The 21,702-nt window shown below is 50.3% G+C and overlaps 2 protein-coding genes across 7 annotated transcripts in view; one reads left to right on the forward strand and one right to left on the reverse strand.

Moving 5' to 3' along the window:
- TTC6 (tetratricopeptide repeat domain 6) overlaps positions 1–14,209 on the reverse strand; it is a 234,787-nt gene extending 220,578 nt beyond the window's left edge. For 3 of the 5 annotated variants that reach the window (XM_037056416.1, XM_037056413.1, XM_037056418.1), the window contains exon 1: positions 14,130–14,209. The gene's annotated coding sequence lies outside the window, so the exon portion shown is untranslated. Of the gene's footprint in view, positions 1–1,961; positions 2,004–14,129 lie in introns of those variants that run through there. The other 2 variants (XM_037056417.1, XM_037056414.1) reach the window with 2 other exon arrangements.
- An 812-nt stretch (positions 14,210–15,021) lies between these two features.
- On the forward strand, positions 15,022–19,788 carry FOXA1 (forkhead box A1). Of its 2 annotated transcripts, none has more exons than XM_037056421.1 (2): positions 15,022–15,242; positions 17,507–19,786. In XM_037056421.1, exons 1-2 carry the CDS (start codon positions 15,171–15,173, stop codon positions 18,839–18,841), a joined length of 1,407 nt encoding a protein of 468 aa, XP_036912316.1. In that variant the 5' UTR covers positions 15,022–15,170; the 3' UTR covers positions 18,842–19,786. The 2 variants fall into 2 exon arrangements, with proteins under 2 accessions (XP_036912316.1, XP_036912317.1); XM_037056422.1 differs by lacking the exon at positions 15,022–15,242 and adding an exon at positions 15,435–15,743 and having other exon boundaries at positions 17,507–19,788.
- Positions 19,789–21,702: the final 1,914 nt, after the last annotated feature.

A 21,702-nucleotide genomic window follows, 5' to 3' on the forward strand; every position in this document is an offset into this window, starting at 1 on the left:
GTGCACCTCACTGCCGCGTGGAACCCGCTCCAGGGGGCCTTGGTCTCAGCCCAAACCTGGGCGGAGCGGCCTCACTTTTCCCGGCGGTGTGAAGACTGCTCCCAAAGAGCCTCCGGGACTGAAGTTCGCTAGATCAACTGAGTTTGCCCAGCTTAACCAACTGCTTTCTTGACACTCTGGTTCCTCCTATATTTAAACGAATAATGCTAGACCAGAATATTTAAAGCTTTTCTTTAAAAAATATTTGTCTGCATTATATGCCAGTTAAGGGTACATTTGGGGGTGGGGGATTTTCCATGCTCTCCACCTGGAACCCAGCTCATCCAGAGACTCTTGAAATCAAAGGCAGGAGATTCAGGAGAGGTCCTACAAAAATACCGGGATTGACCTTATTCAGAGTTTCTGGATGTCTAAGGCAAGAAAGGTTACACTAAGCAATAATTGGCATTAACTACTGAAGTGGAATATACACTTTAGGACCCAGCAATTCCACTCCCAAAAGAAATGCATTCACAAGTGCACCAAGAAACATGTTCAGCAACATTCATTAGCAGTTTAATTCACAATAGCTAAAACCTAATAACCTAAATGTCCATCAAAAGTAAGGTGCATAAATTGAGGTATAAGGTACAATAGTATGCATTAAAGAAATAAACTTCTCTGTGCATAACAACATAGAATCCCTCACAGATATGATGCGGAACTATAAGGAAAGACACCAGGGAGAATGTACTATACAGTTCCATTCACATGAAGTTTAAAACCCAGCTCAGCAGTTTAGTGCTTGTGGATGTGTGCTCAAGCGATATATTACAAATAAACACAAGAAAGTAATAACCATAAGAGTTAAAATAGTAATCTTGGGAGAGGAGAAAGTGATGGTGAGTAGGTGACCAGTACAGGAGTCTTGGGGTGCTAGGCTGTTTTAGTTTTTAACCTTGGTAATGCCTACTTGAATTTTTTTTCTTCGTGGTAAACTATTATTTTTTGTTTTGTTCGTTTTTCCATATATTTCACCAAAGGACAAAAAGAAAAAGAAAAACCAGTTCGATGAAATAGTGAGATGATAGTTCTTTGCTCAGTGCCTTGGATTTAGCAGGCCCTCAAATGTTTATTCTATTCCCTCTATTCTCTACCAAACTCTTTCTCTCTCCAAACACAGGCAACTAATAAATGAGATCAGGAAAGTGAAAGATAAAGCTGCCTTCTCCGTGAGGTCGCAGACGCCAAAAGTTCAAGATAAAAGAATGGTCTGTACTGCCCCCGGTGCCGGGCCTCAGAACAGCCCAGCGGAGGAGCTGGGTGCGCCCAGCTGTTCTCGGGCCTCCCTGAGAGAGGCTCCTGCTGGGGGGGTGGGGGGGGCACACCTAGCTTTGTCAGTTGGGCTAGTTGCTTCCCTCTCCGTGTTTCTGCAACCTCATTTGTGAAACATAGATAATACTCTTACCTCAAAGTGTGTTGCTTTGCACCTTAATATAAAGAGTTCCAAAATGGCTGCACGCCCACAAGATGAGAAGCATCCTACAGAGGAAAGCCTGCCGTCCCTGATGTCCATGGCAACCACATCACATCCCACTCTCCTGTGGGTGCTCCACGGGGGCAGCTCCACCCTAAGTGTGGGAGTAACCCCTTCAAACAATAAGCAAGTTACTTTTCTGTACTAATGAATATCATGGGCAAATAGCCAAAGTGCTGAGGAAGTGACACATCTACTTGGTCTGGAGACCACCTACTGCACAAAAATAACACATAGGCCGTGTTCCTAAACTGGAAAAATGTAAAAATTACTGTAACTTTGAAATATATCTATCCTATAGCCAAGAAGCAAATGGTAAATAAACAGTGTTCATTAATATTGTGTATAATTAAACATTGTAACTAGTCTTGACTGGATGGCTCAGTTGGAGCATTGTCCTGTACACCAGAAGGCTGCGGGTTCCATTCTCGGTCAGGGCACATACCTAGGTTGCAGGTTCGATGTTCTTCTCTGACACTGATGTTTCTCGCTCTTCCCTTCTCCCTTTCTTCTACTCTCTCTAAAAATAAACAAACTCTTTTTAAAAATAAATAAATTCCAACTGAACGATTTTGCTGTGCTTAAGAGTGGCAGATGTAGAAAGATTTATAAACATTAACCAATAAAGTCAGAAACTATAAATAAAAATATTAATGAGTATTTTTAAAAACATCTGCTTTTAAAAATAAAATTATAATGCAAATGAAGGCCTGTTATAAAACTTACAACATTTATGGCAGGCATGGAATTAATATTCTTTGAACAAGAACTAGAAAAGCAGACAGAACTTTTTCAGATTTTTTAATTGACTAAGAAAGACATCAAAAGGCAGTTCCTAAAGGAAGTATTTATGGCCAATAGAAATATAAAAATATTCAACTTCAGTAGTAATCTCAGAAATGCAAATTAAAACAATGGCATGCAATTTTGCCAATCAAATCATGGTCAGTGATAGAATGGGAGTGAAGAAATAGGATCACTCTAGAGTTTTGTTGCCATTTTGCTAGGTGTCATGTAGTAAAATGTCTCAAAGGCCTTAAACACGTGCATGTCTATTGTCCTAGAAATTCCAATTTTGTCAACTTTTTCTAATCATAGAGGCATGCAAATTTAACCATAATGGTATTGAAGCATTGCTTTAATCATTGAAAGGCAAGAATCTTGTCTTAAATTTAGTATCTTCAGTATCCAGTGCAATGCCTGGCCCATGGAGAGTGATCACTGATGGACACACCTAAATAATGTCACTGATTTAGCATCTGCCCACACTGCATTGTTGCCAGAGCACAGACTTATCACTACAGAAATGTGAAGCCAAAGATGCTCAGGCCTTGGGGATGTACATGAACATTTCCTATGAGCCCCTCGATCGCTGGACCTACTTCAGTGTCTGGTTATGTTAATACAATTCACCACTAGCAAAAGTCTCAGTCTGTGATTTCATAGCAAAGATCAGTTAATCAAAGGTTGAAAAAATAACTTGGACACTATCAATATTTGGTTTTCACATAAATTACTTCAACAGTGATACCAAATGCAAATTAGCAAATTAAAATGTTGAATAGAAAGCAAATATACTCAGAGTGTGCTCCCCCTGCTAGACCCAAAGGCAGCCTGGCCGGCAGAAAGCAGCCACCACAGAAACCAGGGAGCCTTCATGGCTGCACTTTCCAATATGGTGATGGGGAAGGAATAGAGCCTTTTGGTGAGTTACAGTATGGGCATGACACTGGAAAGCATGGAAGATGTCGTATGTCACTTCCATGAGTGTTTGTACCTTTCCTCATCAGTTAGGTCCTCACAGGAAACAGATGGCATGGTCAAAAAGATTTAACAGGGTGGTATGGGGGTGGGGCATTAGAGAACTGAGAGAACTATTTACCTGGGTATAGGTCGGGCTAAAGAGAACTAACAATCAAGGTCCAGCAACAACAGGAAGGTATTGCCACCCTTGATCTGAAGGGGTAAGGGTGAACAGGAGGTGTTAGCAAAGGCTGGAGAGAGCAGAAGCTGGGAAGAGGGACCAACCGACAGAAGCTGTAGGCTGACAGAGACGTTAAAGGACAAAGCCACAGTGACGTGGGGAAAAGGCAAGAGGAACAAGTACACCTACTGCTCTATTCTTCTGCCCTCCGTTCCTGCACCAGCTTTCCACATTGGCCAAACCCAGCTGGAAGTCCGTGGAGATTGGACCCTGGAGCAAAGAACAACAGGGCAGGGGAAGGGGCTCAGAAGCATAACTGAGAATAACCAGCAAAGTCCACTACCCCAAGGTGCCTGTACTGCTTTCATCCATAGAAACAACTGCATTGAGACAACTTTCCTGCCTTAAGGTCCTCCCCTGGAATCACTTACCCCCAGCCTGCTTACGCTATTTTCCCCATTGTGACCTGATTAACATATGCCAGACGTCCCTTGGCCCCTAAAATCCAATGTGATTCTAACATTTGAGATTATGGAGTTCAGGAAAGAACCCCTGGGATATCAGCCTTCACCCTTCCCTAGGGTACCTCAGAAGTCTGGCCACCTGGCATGGTCTCAGGATTTTTAAGGTAAGAAAAAACTAGCAAGCAGTGAGCAGATGGAAATAAAAGTCTCCGTCTAAAAAGAAAAGATACAAATACACTAACAAGCCAGGTCCAAAACAAGTATACCTGGCTGAGAATTGAGGGTTTATTTTTTCCTGGAGGTAGCATCTGGTATTTAGCATTCCGGTTACAATTTACACTTTCAAAGGGATTTGCTTAGGTGTTCCTCAAGTATGGTGATGCACTAGAGATTCTGCTGAGTTTGAGGTCAGAACCACTCTCTTCTGGAGGTAGACATGTAAGACTGTTGGATGTGCTTTGTAGCCTAAACATTGAGCTTAGAGAACCAATGCCCGGTTTATCCTTAGAAAAACTAACAGCTCTCCCTAAGTAAGCTGTAAAAACAGAAGCTGCATTTAGCCAGAGATCGCCTGCTGCCTGCGACTTCTGAGTGCCAGACCACTTTCCCAGAAGCACCTCCCCCAACACTGATCCATGGAAAACTAATAAGCTTTGAAGATGTGTTGTTTTTCTGTTCTCCAGTGAAGGAAACAGTGTTTTTATCCACCTGATTACCGAGTTCTGATTACCGAGTAAAGTAGAATTCCAAAACCTATCAGAGCCTTGTACACAGAACCTTCTTAGCCCATCGAAGTCCCGTCTGAAATTTCTGGATCCTTGTTTATTGTTAACCATTTAGTGCATTTTCTCTGCACACAATTAGTGTGAGGTAGGTACAAAGATTCACCCCAAAACTCCAGCTCTTCCAAGCCTCCTAATGCAGTTGGAGGCATGAATCAATTCTTGAATCTTCTCTTCACCTCAGCAAATGGATCTATTATCTGGAGAAACCCTTTTGTGGGTTTCATATAGCATATTGTTAGTATTAATTAAGCCTGGGCACCCCACTAAGCCTTCTTCCATATGCAGGATAATACTTAGAGTCTTCAATATTTTTTAAAAATATTTTATTTATTTATCTTTAGAGGGGGAGGGAAGGAGAGAAATATCAATGTACGGTTGCCTCTTGTGAGTCCCCTGCTGGGAACTGGCCTGCAACCCAGGCATGTGCCCTGACTGGGAATCAAACCGCGATCGTGTGGTTCACAGGCCTGCGCTCAATCCACTGAGCTACACCAGCCAGAGCTTAGGGTCTTCAATATTTGAAGGGTCCACCACAAGCACAGCATGCTTGTTTCATTCAGAGGGACTTAGACTCCCAGGAAGAAACTTTTTTTAAGGTACTCTATACTAAATAATTCTAAAAGACAGCAACTAAAGCTTCCTTGAGGGAATGTCTTAGGGTTTGAGGATTTCAGAATGTGACTCAAGTGATACTTCTCCAAATGAGTCCTAAATTGTTCCTTCTAACTCTGTCCTTCAGAAGGGGGTCTGGGGAAGAAGGGAGAAGTATCTGGGTAAATCAGGAGTCCTTACATCTCACATCAGTGTTCCCCAAGTTCAGGTGCTGGGGGCGGAATGGCCTCCCAGAAGCCCAGAGCACTTCTTTCACCGCCCCTACAGGGATGCTTCCTGTCCCCAGGCCCCAGGTCTTGCCGACTGAGGTCGCCATAGCCAGGGAGATGGCGCAGGTCCACCTAGCCTGCCTAGGCCCACAGGAACACCTCTGGGGCTCTGGGAACACACGTGCTCCTGGAGTCTGACTTCCCTCCTCCTACCCAGCGATCCGGAAGGGCAATTCCTCTGGCCGCAGTGGGAGGGTTCCCTGTTGCTTAGGGAGTAGGAGGAAAGGAACCTCTCAGGAACCTTGGGCCTCCTCCTCCAGAAGGTCCTTAACCTGTGCCTGATGCAGTGTCCCCATCCTCTTCAGGTGCCACTTTCCTCTCGCCACCGAGGATTCGCCCCACCCCCAGGGCAGCTCTGCCCGATGGTCAAGGAGACTGGTAGGGGATTCTAGGCAGGATCGCAACCGAGGCTGAGAGGCCTGCGGCCAGGCTAGACGCCAGGAGCTCCCTCCCCACACGGGAGCTCCCCGTTCCTCGAGATCTGTAGTCAGGAGGGACCGGGATTTCCAGAGAGGCACGCTGGTGATCAGGTGCAGTAGACCCGGACAGCGGAGGGGACGGCGGGGGGAGGGGGCTGGATTGCACAGGGGCAGTGCCTGCCCCTGTGTGTCCAGCATTCTACACGGCCCAGGCTCCCGGAGTACTGGGAAGGCTCTTTATTTTTGTTGCCGTTTAGGGCGTTTGCTCTGCACACAATTAGTGTGAGGTAGGTACTAATATACCCCTTTTAAAGCTGAGAAAACAGGCTCAGAGAGAGCAAGTCTCGGATGAGAGTACGGATTAGAATCCAGATGGCACTCCAAATCCCATGCGCTTAAACATAAATCCTGTTGTCCTTGTCAACTGCATGAACAAGCCAGGTTGGAGCGTGTGTAATGAGAGAGACCCTTAGAGCCTGAGAGAAGCAGCAGCCAGCCCTGCCCAGGTGAGTGTGTCCAGCTCTGTGCCTCCTGTTACCTTTCGCCTGGGCTTGAAAATTGGAAAGCAGGCTCTACTCTCTCCCCTGCTTCCTTTGAAGATGCTGGAAAGGGGAAAAGGGAAAGGCTTTTGTCCAAAGTGTACCATGAAACATAGAGCACAAAACAAAACTAGAGCAACCGGGAGGGAACTCCTCTTCTTGGTGCCTGTTCTCTCAGAGTCCTCTGCCTGTCCCTCCGGGAGAGACACTTTGCCACTCCCAGTGCTGAGTCACCCCCCTCATCCCCATCACCAAGCTTCCTACATTCACACAGGTCCTGGTGCCCCTGGGTGGGGTCATCGGGCTTCACTGTCAAGCCAGCCACTCCAGGCCTTGTTCCTCTAACTCACAATGACCGTGACCGGAACTGGGAGTCCAGGCTCCTCATTTGGAAAAGAAGGAAACAGAGGCCCAAAGAGTCTTCCCAGGTTCTCCAGAAAATTCCAGGTTGGTTGGAGCACAGCCAAGCTCCCCGCCCTCTCCAACACCCTGTCCACGTCCCCTCATATCCTCTCTAGCCCTGGCTTCTCCCATCTCTCCGGACAATACCCAGTTTATTCTCATTCCAGCACCTGCAGGCGTTTTAGAAGCTTCTGCCCCAGTGTAAACTGACCTTCAACCCCAGCACCGCACACTTTACTTATTGAAACCCCTTCTTTCGGAGGGGCGTGAGGGGAGGGTCACAAGGAGGTCAGAGGAGATCAGCGATTCACAATGGAAGGCATTTGGCAGGAGGAGGCTGGTGGGGTGAGGAGTGTGAGATCCACCCAGCTGACTGTATCATTGAAAGCATTTGAAAAAAACCAACCAACCAACCTACACCAGACCTACTAGAACCCTAAGTCTACACACGGTCAGGCTGGACCAGAGCTCTGAGTCCCTCTCCCAGGCCACGGATTCCCAGGCCACGGGGTCCAGGGTTGGTGTGAGGAGCAACCCCGGGAGGAGAGCGTTATCTAAAAGAAGGGAGTCTGCGGCAGGGGCACCTGAACGCTGGCAGAGCGGCACACCGTCGGTGCTGGTGAGGGGCGGGGAAGGGGGCATCAAGGACACCAGCTGTGGCCGGGGCACGGTGCTGCCAGGCGGCTTCCAAGTGACAGCAGCCCGGAAGAAAAGGAGGCACGCGTACTCCCTCTCTCAAGGACTGCCACGCATGCTTTCATGGCAAATAAAACTTCAGGAGGACAAGTTGACAGGAAGAGTCTCCAGTCAATACCTTGCAACAAAAAGGCAGGCCCTGAGAGTTCTGGTGGTCCTTTAAGAAAATCATTACACCACACCGGGAAGGTATGTGGAATGAAACGTTTGGCATCCTAAGGACAGGGAGGCAACTAAGGTAAACGCCGGATGATTTCAACCTTGATGATCCATGCCAGGGCGCGCTGAGAGCCCAGAGGCCAGAAGGACAATTTTGCCCATGGAAACCGCCCCCAGCCCACCCCGCAAGAGCCCCCCAGCTTCGGAGCGGGAGGGCAGCACACCCCGCCCTGGAAGCCCAGGAGCACAGCCCCAGACCAAGTTCCGCTGCGCGGCTCCTCTGTCTGAGTGCGTGGGCTGGGCTTCGTTTGTTTGCCAATTTAAACGTATTATTTAAACACGGACATTTCTTTTATAGCACCAAGTAAAACATTTTGCTTAATGGAAAACTGATGGGGTTTCTCTAACTTTTAATCAATAACTGCTGTTGAAAGACTCGGCTGCTGCCTTTTCACAGTAAGGGGAGGTTGGGGGAGTGAAATATTTGCCTTGAGCCACATGTTGACACCCTTAGACAACGAGCAAAGGGGCCCTGACTTTGCCAAGTCCTGGTACCAGTGTGAGGTGGTGGTAGGGCTTCCCGATTTGATCGTGTCACCCTGGTACCCTGGTGATTTTGCTTAAAATCAGTAATGGATGCCAGGGGAAGAGCCACATCCAGTGGGCTTGGAAGCACAGGGGTCCCAGGACTCTGAGACCTTGGCCATTCTGCCAGAAGCATCTGTCAATCCATTCATTCGTTCATTCTTCTGTTGGTCAGTTCATTACAAAGCCCACTGGGCTGAGACACATCTCTGACTGTACACCCACTTGGAGAATTTGGAGTGGGTAGATATGGTTTCTAGACTCCAGCATCCTTTCCCACCACCCACCACCAGCCGGTCCAATGTCTGAACTGGGGTAGTTAGTTCACTGATTGAGTCAGCAAATCTATTGCAAATCTGTGCTCCAGGCTCTGCTCTGGCAGCAGGGACCACTGTGGTCCCCACCCTCAGAGAGCTTCTAGCCCAGCAAGGAAGACAAACAAAACGAGAAAGACACAATGGAGTTTGCTTTAGGGGAGTGATAAGAGCCTGGCAGGAATCTGGAGCAAGGTATGGACCTAAAAAGAGAAGATCTCATTTGGTCAGGAAGGTCTGCAAAGTCCTCACGACAGACAGGGAGCCCGTGCTGGACTTGCCACCACAGAAAATGCCCCAAGTGGGCAGCTGCATTTCTTGCATTGATTCGTCTGTAACAGGCAACCAGGCCTGTAGCGTACAGAATGGGGTCCAAGTTCCTGCCGATCTTGCTAAGTAACCCAGCAAAAGGGAAGGCTGACACAGAGGCTTCTGCCTAGTGCTCCTGTTTAGAAGCAAACTCACCAGGTGAGCGAGGTACTGGTTTTGCTCTGTGGCCAACAGGACAAGAAACATGAAACAACTTCAAACAGCTGCACAATTTGTTCAAGTTAAAACAAAACTTTCTTCTGATGTTAGTTCTGAGATAGCTTCTGGAGGTCCCAGAAGCCACTCTGAACAATGTCCTTGAATCCAATTTTAATTTTAAATAATGAATGTAACCACCTTCCAGCCATTCTAATAAATCAGTCTTCTGTCAGTTCAAAGAACAATTTTAAAATCAGGTGAGAATCGGAAAGCCAATACAATGGAAAATAGCCTGGCTAGAATGCGGTTTTTACCTCTTTTTCTGTATGTTGGATATGATTTGTTTTTATTGTTACAAAAGCTTTGTTAAACAGAACTATGTAAATTTGAGGGTGATCCCATTTGAATAGCCAAAGTTAAACCACCAGGTCGTTCAAGGGGCCGTGGGAAAGTTTTTCAGGTGTGTTGGCGGGAACCAGTGGCTGGGAGAGGGGGCGGTCGGCGCCTAGGAAGCTAAATACCAGTGGACTGTTCAGGATGGATTTAAATTTAAGCTGGCCGCCTCAAGGCAAGAGATGGCATTCCTTGAGTTATTTGTGCCCTCAGTTTCCATCGCGGCCTCACATCAGCGCGCGTGTCTCTGATGAGAGGAGATGAGATTCCGACCTACCCCGGCCCAGGCATCCAGCCTCCCAGCTCTCCGCCACCCTTCACTCCATTCCATGCAGCTAGCGGGGCGGGGGGGTGGGGAGGGGGGATACGCCAGGATCTCAAAGGGCCTCGCCCCAGTCTGTGACACACAGTAGGTGTGTGTCACAGAGACCTTTTCTGCTCTCGGTCTAAAATTTGTTGCATTTCCCCCCTAATTTTCTAACTCTGTGTCTAAAGTGTACATTTCCATTCCCTCTCCTAGGGCCCCAACCCCAGCGGTTTTCAAAGAGCCAGAGGAAAGTACCGGCCCTAATGAGAACAGATAGGGCTCCTGAGACACCCAGTAGGGGCGAGGAGAGACTAGCTTGGACCCGGCACTCCCTTGAGCTTGTCCTGACCGATGTGAGTAAAGCAGTCGGTAACTTGGGGGGCACAGCTAGCTGGCGACGCTGGAGGGCTGCAAGAACCCAGGTCTGACCAGGGGCGCCCTGTCCACCGCCCGGGCATCGCGGGAGCGAGGCCTGGCTCTCTGCGGGGACCCATGTGACAATCACTTCTTCCATCCAAGACTAGTGATTGCCCAGGAGGGCATGTCGCCCTTCCCAATCTTCCTCATTTGAATACATGAAAATGCAAGTTGATTTTGGCAAGGTGATGCTCTTTCACGGCCAGAGGGACGGTTTTGTCGCCCAAGGGTGAGGCCAGGGGTGGGGAGCAAGCTCCGGCTCCGATATCCGGCTGCGGGCGAGCCAGCCCCGCGCCCCGGGCAGCTCCAGGAGCAGTAGGAGAAGGGGCAAACCCAGGGGTAAACAGTGGCGATTAAAATGTTGCATTGAACTTTTCCAGTAACGTGGACGCCTTACATGTGGGTATGTGTTGGTCCACACACACCAGCACTGGCCAGGCGTGAGGCCGGGGACCTCATACTTCTCTGCACGGAACCGCAGAGAAGGGGCGGTTAGGTGGTCCCAGGGCCCCTACCCATTGAGGGTCGGACGCCTGGTGGGTTGTGAATTAACTTCCTAGTTAATTACTGAATGATGTAAGGCCCGAGAAAGGCAAGTATGAGGAAAGAAAGAAACGGTGGGGGAGGAGAGGCAGCGAAGGAGTGAAGGAGCGGGAACCCCGAGCTTCTCTCCTGCCCCTGCCCCTCCCACTGGTTCCGGCAGCAGTGGGACGCGAACGCCTGGGCCGCCGCGCCTCTTGCGGGAGCGGGGTCCGCCCTCCCGCCGGGCCCGGGCCCCTTCCCCGGGAAGGCACGCGACTCGGTTCGCGTAGGCCTGGCACGCGCACAAGCAAACAGTTGCTGCAGCGTCCCAGGCCTCCCGTGGTCCTACACCGACCCCGGCCACCAGTGTGGGTTGGTTTTAAATCGCATGAGGACGGGTCTTAGTTTCACGCGTCTGATTCACCCGAAGGCGAAGTTTTTAAGCTTCTTAACTGGGTGAAGAGTGTAGACCTGCCGAGGGGCTCGGATCAACCTGCACTGAGCGCGGCTGGGCCCACAGCAGCCGAGACCTGTCCACAGACGCCGTCGGGGGAGGGGGGGAGTCGGGGGGGAGTCGGGGGGGAAAGGGGACAGGCTGGGAACACCGGAGGAGAAAGTCCTCGAAAGGCTCAGGGGCCACGGCAAAGCCCCACCGCCCCCGGGTCCCGCCCAGCCTGGGGTCCAGCTAAAAGGGAAAGACCCCGGCGCCGCCCCCAGGCAGCCGGCCGCCTCCGAGGCGCACGCCTCCGGCCTTCCATCGACCTCCTGCCGCCGTCACCCTCCGCTTCTCCCTGCCCCGGAGAAGATCTGTCTGTGGAAGCGGCTCCCAGCCAGGTAATGCTGGAAAAGGGACGCGGAGGTGGCGGAGGTCGGCCGCTGGGCCGCGGGCTACCCGCTGGCATTCCGAGACAACGCCCGGAGCCGACCCCGAGGGCGGAAAAGGCACAGCCTCCGGGAAGGCGGAGCCCTCGCCCCGGGGCAGCGGGAGCCCCGCGCACCCCACTGCCCGGGCCGCTGCGGCGTCTCCGCCCGGGCTGCCCCCGGCTCGCGCAGACCCGTTCTCGCCCAGACGAGTCGAGCTCCCAACGCCCCAGGAGCTGCCTAGTGGCTGCCCTCATGGCTCCCCAAGGCCGAAAACAGGTCCAACTCCCGGGAAGAGGCCGCACAATCTCCCGCTAAGCGTACGGACTGGGCCGGTTTGGGAAAAGAGGCTGGAAACCAGCCGGCTGCAGCGGCGAGGCTTGCCACCTGGCTGCCGACTGGCTGGCAACCGGGAGGCAGCGGCGTTGGTTTATTTGTGTATTTGTTGTTTATTTTCCAAATCAAAGACCCCAACGTGGCCCAGGTGATTCGCTTTTAAACCTCGAGGAACTGACTAGCTGACATCTGGGTACACTAAACCTTCACCTCCTAAATTTGCTCAGTACCTTGGAATGCCGCCACCGAGATGGAGACAGACTGGGGAGCTAACCGCCCTGCCGCCTTTCCTTCTAGGCCTCGGGCAGTCGTTGGACAGTGTGAACCCACACATCCCGCCGGGGAGGCACGCGAGTCTGCAGCCTCCCGCCGTGAAGCCCACTAGCCGGAGGTCGCCTTCAGCGTCCCCTCCCCACGACAGGAGGCGCTGTGATCCCTGTAATTCTGTGACCTCAGGCCTCGGCCCCGCCAGGCTGGGTCACCGCTCGGCTCCAGAGCCAGCCGAGTTCTCCGTTTACTGCCTCTGGCTTTGAGGAAGCTCTGGAGAAACTTCGCTTTGACTATCCCGCTATGAACCGGGGGGATTTTTTTAATTGACTTTCTCTCTCTCTCTCTTTTTTTTTTTTTGAGATGAGGTTTAATAGGGCTGGAAAATGGGATAAGAGGAAAAATACCAGATTCCTTTCGCTGAACCCCTTTAAGGTGACATTGGTGTTTTTCCTCCCCCTTAAAACACCAGCTTCTTGTGCACCATAAAAGCTTTACCAAGTTGTCACTATCCATTGAAAAACACCCTAGTCATGTTCGAGGTTGTTGGAGAGGCAAAAGGGCGTTGGAGTATCAAGGCAGAATGAACAAGGAAGCTCATTAGCACTGAAAACGCCCGCACCCCGCACCCCCCCCGCCCCCGCCGCCCCGGGATCAGTCAGAGGAAGCGAAGCATCCGTGTTCTTTACAATTTCAACTAAGGTCCGGCAGTGGACGGGACACATGTGCAGACCCACACATTTGCAGGCACATTTGCACAAATTGATGGGGCGGATTTGCAGTTACAGGGGCAGGCTGCATTCGGAGAGGGTTCCTGCGCTTAGGTTTTCCAGGCGGGTTTAATTTCACTCTGTCTTTTCCTTACAATGTGACGTCTCCCCGCCTTTTTGTTAAAAAAATGAATTGTAATCCAATGCTTTTATCTTTTTTCCATTTCCTTAACTGCGCATCCTCACCCTCTTCTGCTCCCCTGCTGACTTGGGAGATTTGTTTGGTTCGAGGACTTAACCTGATTCTGCCGCCAGATTTCAAGGAAGAAAGATTTAAAAGAACAAAGGGGGCAGAGGGAAGTAGGGAAGAAGATACCTGTTTGGAAGACAAGTTAAAACATATTTCTCAAAATGAGACTAATAACATTTTTAAAACTTTGCCAAACAAGAATATTTTGTGGGTTTTTAGTCATTTTAGAAAGACTTTATTTTATTGCTACTTAAAAAAACCTAGTGATTCTACAGAGGGTACGAGACACTCAGAAACACACATGGTTACACGAAAAAACACACACACTGTCAGAAACACGCTCATGCAACCTATCGCCAACTCAGTGCCTATCACCCAGTCACCCTGGTTGGTACTCCTCAGGACTTGTGGGCAGGCCACTACCCAGAGCTTCACAGGAGCCGAGAGACTTTGCTTGGGAGAGAGCTTCCCATCGATGTCCGGGACCGATAGGAACCAAACCAGCACCTCGTGTCCCAGCCCGGCCCCTCCAAGCCGGAGACAGGACCAGACGGCGCCGAAGACCACTGTTGACTGGGGCTGGCACCTGTCTGGCAGAGTAGTTGCATTCCGGTACCAGCGCCCAGGCTCTCCCAGCTAACGCGCTAATTTAGGGAGCTGTCCCCTCCCCCTGACCTTTCCCTATCAGAAACCGGACGGCCGCCTCCACCTCACTCCCCGAGACTGCGAGAGGGGGGTGGGAGGAGGAGGAGCTGGGCGGAGGGAGGACGGCCCGACTCGGGTCCGCCTGCCCTATCACAGAGACATCTGCTCTCAGTTTCTTCCTCTTTATGATTGCTGACAAGGGGAGCAGAGCGGACTGAGGCGGAAAAAAAAGTTATGTCATAAAGGCATAAAACGGTGCTATGACTCACCTGCTCTTAGCCGCAGGTACGGGTTTCGTGGCAGCGTCTCCGCTCGGCTAGCCAGGGCCGGGATCGGCCTAACGTCACTCTGCTCGGCTGACTCAGATGGCCGAGTTTCTAGTGAAGGGGCAAAGGGGGGCCTGTTTCCTTTCTCGCGCCTGAAGTCCGGCGGGGCGGGAGGTGGGTTTCTGTATTCCCCCGTCTCCCGGAGCTGCTCAGGAATCGGGAGGGTGGGCGCTGGGAGCGGGCAGAAGAGCAGAAGGGGCGCAGGACGAGGTGCTGCCCGGGCATCCAAAAGGCGCCAGGTCCCCCTGGGGAGAGACCCTGGGCCACTTAGCCGGCACCGCCCCGGGAGCCGGGGCTCCGACGGCACCGCCCCCAGCCCCTCTCCTCCGAGCGGGTCTCGCCGCGGATCCGCGCTAGCTCGCCCGCCCCGCCCCGTTTTCTTTTTTCCGCTTCCAAAGGGGGTTACACCCCACCCCCACCCCACTTCCCTCTTCCCCCAGCCTCCGGGCTTAAACCAATTAGGCTGCTTTGCAAACAAAGTGAGGGCCGGGTTTGGGGGAGGGGGCTCGGCGGGAGGGGGCTCGGGCGGGGGGGGCCTGCGCCGCGGCGCCGCCGCGGGGCGGGAGGCGCGGCGGCCGTTCTGGCGGGCGACCGCCTCGCAGGTGCACCTCAGGCTTTGTAGGTGCGAGCGTCTTTGTGCGGCGGACAAATGGGGAGAGGACGAGGAGGTGGGCACTCGAGCGACGTAAGATCCACATCAGCTCAACTGCACCCGACTCTCAGAGGCCGCCCGCTCACTTCCCGCGGAGGCGCTCCCGGGCGCCGCGCTCCGCGGCCGCCTCCTGCCCCCGCCCGCCGCGCCGCCGCCACCGCGCACGCCGCGCCCCGCAGCGCCCGGCTTCCTCCTCGCTAGGGCGGCGCTGGGCCGGCGCGGGCGCCCGGGTGACTGTGGCCGCTGGGCTCCCTGCCCCCCGCCCCGCGCCGCGCGGCCGCCCGTCGCTTTGCACTGGGCTGTACGGTTGCATCGGGCACGGTGGCTCCAGGATGTTAGGAACTGTGAAGATGGAAGGGCATGAGAGCAGCGACTGGAACAGCTACTACGCGGACACCCAGGAGGTGAGAGCCGGACAGCAGGCGGGACGCCCAGGGGCCGTGCCGGGGGAGGCCGGGAGAGGGTGACGCCGGGCGGGTCGGCGGGCGGGGGGCGCCTTGTCCGTGCCACCGCTGCCCGCCCACCCCGTGTGGCCCGGGCCTGGCCTTGGCCCGGCCTCGGAGCCGGAGCCGGAGCCGGCGCTCAGAGCGGGCGCAAGGATTTCAGGACCTTCTGGGCTCCGAAAGCACCCGCTCTGGGAAGCACTCGCCTCTTCCTCCCGAGAGCCGGAGCCGGAGCCGGAGCCGGAGCCCGGCCCGAGGTGCCGGGGGTTGTCGGGCGGGCGCTGGCACGGGTTGGAAGCCACCTCCGAAAGACAGAGATCGCCTACAGGGGCGACCTCTTCCTCCCGCGGGTAAATCCTCAGATGTCTTCTGATGAAAAAGCGCTGCCGCTGAGTTGAACACCCTAATAAGGAACCGACTCCGAAATTTTATAAAACTTCTTCAAAAGCCCTGTTTGGGGAGGTGTGCTCATTCTCATTCTTCTGTAGCACCGCTGGGTGGCGCTGGTGCGAGCTGACTTTCCCTCCGGCGCAGCGAGTGGAGAACCTGTTTCTCTTCATTGTCCCCATGGTTGCACGTTCATGTAGTTTATTTTACAATGTGCACAAAGGGATTGAGAGGAAAATCAGGTACAGGCAGGACCACCACCAGTAAATTTCTCTGGAAACAGCTGGCAAGTACCCCCCAAAAGTTTACCATTATTAAAAATTCTTATTGAAAATGCTTTGGACAATCTTAGGGAGAGCAAAAGAAAAAAAAGTGAAAATTAGTTTAAGACTTGGACGGAAAAAATGTGGAATCGGGAAATATTTTCATGGTCATTTATTTAGATTTGTAAATTTATATCTTCGCAAATTACCTCGAGTTCATCTGCATACCATAGCAAAGTGTATGCCTAGTTAAATCTGTTTGTTCACCTTTTGTTTTCAAAGTCATATTTTCTGATAAAAATAAATTCAGGGATATCATCATTTGTATTAAGTTATTAGATAACTAGCTTTTATATTTCCAGCCTCTGTGTTTTTAACATATCTAGTACATTCCAAAATTGCTATTGAGAAGGCTTTTCTCCTACTGATGATTTTTAAAGGAATTCACAACTCTTCCACAGGTTTAATTTAGATGCGGTCATCTTCACCCACTAGTCAATTAAGCCCTCTATGGAAAAAGAACTTCTTTACAGGTGTAAAGCTCAGAATTGGGAAGTAGAAAATAAGTAGACTTTGATTTTGGATTTTTAAAGTATTTGAGACTATTAGCCAGGGTTTGAAATGATCAGCAGCAACATAATCGGTATGTGGGGGAAAAAGACATGATTATTTCAACAAATTGTGTCACAAAATGTTCACACATTAAGGAGCCTGGAAATACATAATTAAATTAGTGGAAGTTTTTGCTTAAAGAGTTGTACATGTAAAGTCATGTTAAAGTTAAATATGAGTAGTACATGGATATAATTATGCAACCCTTCCTGCCCCTTCTCCTATTGTAGGTCTATTTTTTAATTTTTTGCCAAAACTTATTTAACCTCTGAGTTTCTAACTTCTTAATATTACAGTTGCTACAGGCAGATGGAAGATATGACTTCTAAATAGAATAACAAAAAAGCACCCTTTGTCAAAAACTGCTAAGACAGGAAAGCCCGTTGTTGGGAAATGGATGGTCATATGGCCATGAACACTTTACTACCTCAGGGGGAGTTTAATTACTAGCTACCCTGCAGATCGGAGTTTGCAGTTGTGTGGTCAGCCAGCCTGGCAGGTTTAGGTGATATGGGTGCAGAGTTGGTGCCCTGTTGTCCACCCCGGGGACTGAGTGGCCAAAATTACCGTTAAGGTGGAGTGAATTACCAGGGGGTCAAAGATTAATTCCGTTTTCGGAGTTTTAACTTCTTTTAACCAAAGGGGCACTTAGTTTGCAGAGGCGGTCTGGAGCCCAGGCTGGGAGCAGGGACCCTAGAAGCCAGCCCCTAAGTCTGGCGTTGTAAGGCGATTACACATCTTCCTGGGAGAGCATTTTCTGTGAGCGCTTGTCTTTCATGCCTGCCAAGCTAGGATTCTTCCCTGCGGTGTGAGACATCTCTTTGCTCAGTGTGGGGAGGTTGCCTGACGGTTTGCCCTGGGTAGGGGGTACTGTGCTTTGCAGAACTGATCTCCTCTCGTCTTGGGGTTCGCACGTTTCTAACCCTGCCCTTGGGGCCTCTTCACTTGCTTTCTCTACTCCAGGCCTACACCTCAGTCCCTGTCAGCAACATGAACTCGGGCTTGAGTTCCATGAATTCCATGAACACCTACATGACCATGAACACCATGACCACGAGTGGCAACATGACCCCAGCGTCATTCAACATGTCGTACGCAAACACGGGCCTGGGGGCCGGCCTGAGTCCCGGCACTGTGGCAGGCATGCCTGGAGGCTCTGCGGGTGCCATGAACAGCATGACAGCGGCGGGAGTGACAGCCATGGGCACGACGCTGAGCCCTGGAGGCATGGGCGCCATGGGCGCGCAGCCTGCGGCCTCTATGAATGGCCTGGGCCCCTATGCCGCGGCCATGAACCCCTGCATGAGCCCCATGGCATACGCACCGTCTAATCTGGGCCGCAGCCGGGCTGGGGGCAGTGGCGACGCCAAGACTTTCAAGCGCAGCTACCCACATGCCAAGCCACCCTACTCTTACATCTCGCTCATCACTATGGCCATCCAGCAGGCCCCCAGCAAGATGCTGACGCTGAGCGAGATCTACCAGTGGATCATGGACCTCTTTCCCTATTACCGGCAGAACCAGCAGCGTTGGCAGAACTCCATCCGCCACTCGCTCTCCTTCAACGACTGCTTCGTGAAAGTGGCGCGCTCCCCGGACAAGCCGGGCAAGGGTTCCTACTGGACGCTGCACCCGGACTCTGGCAACATGTTCGAAAATGGCTGTTACTTGCGCCGCCAGAAGCGCTTCAAGTGCGAGAAGCAGCCAGGGGCCGGGGGCGGGAGCGGGGCCAGTGGTGGTGCCAAGGGCGGCCCTGAGAGCCGGAAGGACCCCTCTGCTGCTGCCAATGGCAGCGGCGACTCACCCCTTCATCGGGGTGTGCACGGTAAGGCCGGCCAGCTAGAGGGCGCAGCGGCCCCGGGGCCTGCCGCCAGCCCCCAGACTCTGGACCACAGTGGGGCTACGGCGACAGGGGGCGCCGCAGAGTTGAAGACTCCAGCCTCCTCAGCTGCGCCCCCAATCAGCTCCGGGCCTGGGGCGCTAGTATCTGTGCCCCCCTCCCACCCAGTGCATGGTCTGGCACCCCACGAGTCCCAGCTACACCTGAAAGGGGACCCCCATTACTCCTTCAACCACCCCTTCTCCATCAACAACCTCATGTCCTCGGATCAGCAGCACAAGCTGGACTTCAAGGCTTATGAGCAGGCGCTTCAGTACTCACCCTACAGCGCCGCATTGCCTGCCAGCCTGCCACTGGGCAGCGCCTCAGTGGCCACCAGGAGCCCCATCGAGCCCTCAGCCCTGGAGCCGGCCTACTACCAAGGTGTGTATTCCAGACCTGTCCTAAACACTTCCTAGCTCTTCTAGACTAGGGGTTTGTTTGTCGTGACCATGCTTGTAGCAGGAGAGAAGGAAAAAACCAACTGCAAATAAAACCACACACACCAAGCCAACAACAGCATAACAAAATCCCAACTATTTTTATTTTGTGTGTGTGCAACAATCTTTTTCCCAGTGCAAAGGACTGTTACTTTGTTGTTATTCAAATGCCTTGTGTATATTATTAGGAAGAAAACCAACCCCAAACCAACGGAATTTTTCCCTGAAAAGTTTAATGATACACAAGTGTATATATAAAATCCTTTTTCTTCCTTATCCCTCTCCCTTTCTTTCCTCTTTCTCCTCCAGACACATTCCAGTGTGTGCAGATTTTATTTAAAGAAGTATGGTCAAGCTTGTAAAGTATTTGTACTTTTTTCCCCTCCTCACCCGACCCCCTCCCACGCGCACAGGTTTACAGGTCAGTGGCAATACTCTCACCGCAGGAACTGAAAAGCTAAAGAAACAGGTAGACACTAGGGGCTGTTACAACTATCGAAGGACAGTGCTGCTGTTACACAGCAAAACATAAACAGATTATAAACATCAGAGCCATTTGTTTTTCAGCTTTCATTCTAATACACTCAGAAAGCAGATGTCTTAAGAACACATGTAGTACGTACTGACGTTTATGCACATGCTCAAATATGTAGACATCCTCCATGTAATTACATAACACATAGAGGTAATAGGTAGTTGGTACATGCTACATTTTCAAGAGTTGCCTGACCAAAAAGTTACAAAGACACCTCCCCCCCCCCCACCGTCCACCCACAGAGAGCCCTGGGAATCAATTCCTCAAGAATTGCCTTTCTCAGTAACTCTGCTCCTTGCTTTGCAGAGTGCCATGGTCATGTCATTCTGAGGTCACATAACATGTATAAAATTAGTGTCTGCGTATCTATACCATTTAAAAAATATTTTTTCTCCAGAAAAAAAGGAAGAATACAGTGTTGGAGAAGAGATGTTATAGGGAGCCGTATTTCAAAATTTGGTCCAATATTCCAAAATCCAACTGATTGTGGTCATTTTAATTATTGTCATCGTGTGCTTGTTCATTCAGTGTTAATGCACTTTTCACAGTTGGACATGGTGTTAGTGTAGCCAGACGGATTTCATTATTATTCCTCTTTGCTTTCTCAATGTTAATTTATTGCATGGTTTATTCTTTTTTTTCTTTACAGTTGAAATTGCTTTAAATGATGGTTAAAAGTACAAATTAAAATGTTAATTTTATCAATGTGATTGTAATTAAAATATTTTGATTTAAATAACAAAAATAATAAATTTTAAGGTGTGGAGTATGTTCTTGATCATTTACAGTTAAGGACTTTAAATAAATCAAATGTTAACAAAAAAAGGATTTTTGTTATTTTCCTTAATTAAATCCAAAATAGATATTCTGAATATGATATTTTTCAATGCCTGGCATGGAATATAAATGACAAAAAGGAAAATAAAACAAAATTGCTTATTATATGTAGTAAAAAGGTTAAATAAATTCAATAAAAGTGGATAGATAAAGTTGACTTAATATCCCAATAATTGAGGTTTTTACGATTCTTTATTCCCAGTAACGTTTGCCTCAATTTTTGACATGGACTTAAGCCTTCTATGTTTCTTTTTTAGCCTTTCCACAATGAAATTTAATACTATTAACTCCTTTTCCCTCTTTCCTAATATATCACTCTTCTTTATCTGAGAAGTATTTAAGTCGGACTAAAATATTAGATGTGGCTGTTAAAATTAAGTTGTCTACAATAGAGAATCATGAACCCTCTTTGCATTAAAAGAGAAACAAAACTTAACCATCATGGTACTTTGGAGGGGGACAGAGGAGGCCAGTTAATCCACTCCTGCGGGGAAAGCTTTGTACCATCAGAACATTTCCCTAGCTGCTGTTTTGTGTTGTGTGAAGATATTTTTAAAATATTGTTGCTAAAAATACCGTTCCAGAGAACTTGAGGCTGATGATTTGTTTGCCTTCTAAGAAGCTTTTAAATGCAACTTTACACTCCTACAGTTGCCTGAGATCACAAAATCATTAATCTCCTTTGATAGTAGGCTCACTTTCCAGTCCACCTATTTCTTTGTAAGTCTTGTTAGGATTGACATCAACAATAACAACACAGCCCAAGCAGAGGCTGGCCTGCCTGAGCCCTTGTGTATGAACTCCATCCTCACCAGGGCTTGAACTTGGACAGCCTTGCTTTGATCGCCCTACTCCACACTGAGGACAAGATAAAAAGAGCTGTGTGAGTCCCTTAATTATCGCGTAATTGCCTCCCCAGATGAGAGAAGGGGTGCTATGTAGCACTTGAGAAAAATCCAGAAATCTCAAACCCCAGCTCTCACTTCAGCTAATGAAACGAAAGGGCAATTACTGGCCGAGAAATCTCAAAACCTGATTTGGAGGCCTGAGAAGGATATTAAAGTTTCAAGAAGGAAAAAGCTTTCAACCCTAACAGTTATTTATATTTAGGTAGCAGGTAAACAAACGTTGGCAAATTCGAATTCCTCAAGCAATACAAGGCCTGAGCTTGGGCCTAGGCCTTGTACCCGGTCACACATTATCTGAGCTGTCTTCGGCGCATTCCCCTCCAGCAGCGGCGTCCCCTTCCCTCTCTCTAACGCCTTAGCAATCTCACGTTTGCCCTCACCCTCCAGGCTTAAGGGGGCCTTAGTTCTCCTCTCCCTCTCTTACTCTGCAAAAACTTTTCCTGGGTTTGCGGGGGCAAGAAACCTCGGGCTTAAGGTCTGAAGCCGTTTTGGGGACCCGCCTAGAATAGTGGGTCGCGGGGAGCAGGTCTCGTCTCATGGGCCTCTGCCACGGTTTTCTG

Source organism: Sturnira hondurensis, unplaced genomic scaffold (genome assembly GCF_014824575.4).
Source record: "Sturnira hondurensis isolate 20B ecotype Veracruz unplaced genomic scaffold, ASM1482457v3 Scaffold0008948, whole genome shotgun sequence".
NCBI classification, from domain to species: Eukaryota; Metazoa; Chordata; class Mammalia; order Chiroptera; family Phyllostomidae; genus Sturnira; species Sturnira hondurensis.

Coding starts and splice junctions, on each gene's coding strand:
- FOXA1 (XM_037056421.1), top strand. CDS start 15,171: ATGTTAGGAACTGTGAAGATGGAAGGGCATGAGAGCAGCGACTGGAAC. Junction 15,243..17,506: donor ACTACGCGGACACCCAGGAG/GTGAGAGCCGGA, acceptor TCTCTACTCCAG/GCCTACACCTCAGTCCCTGT.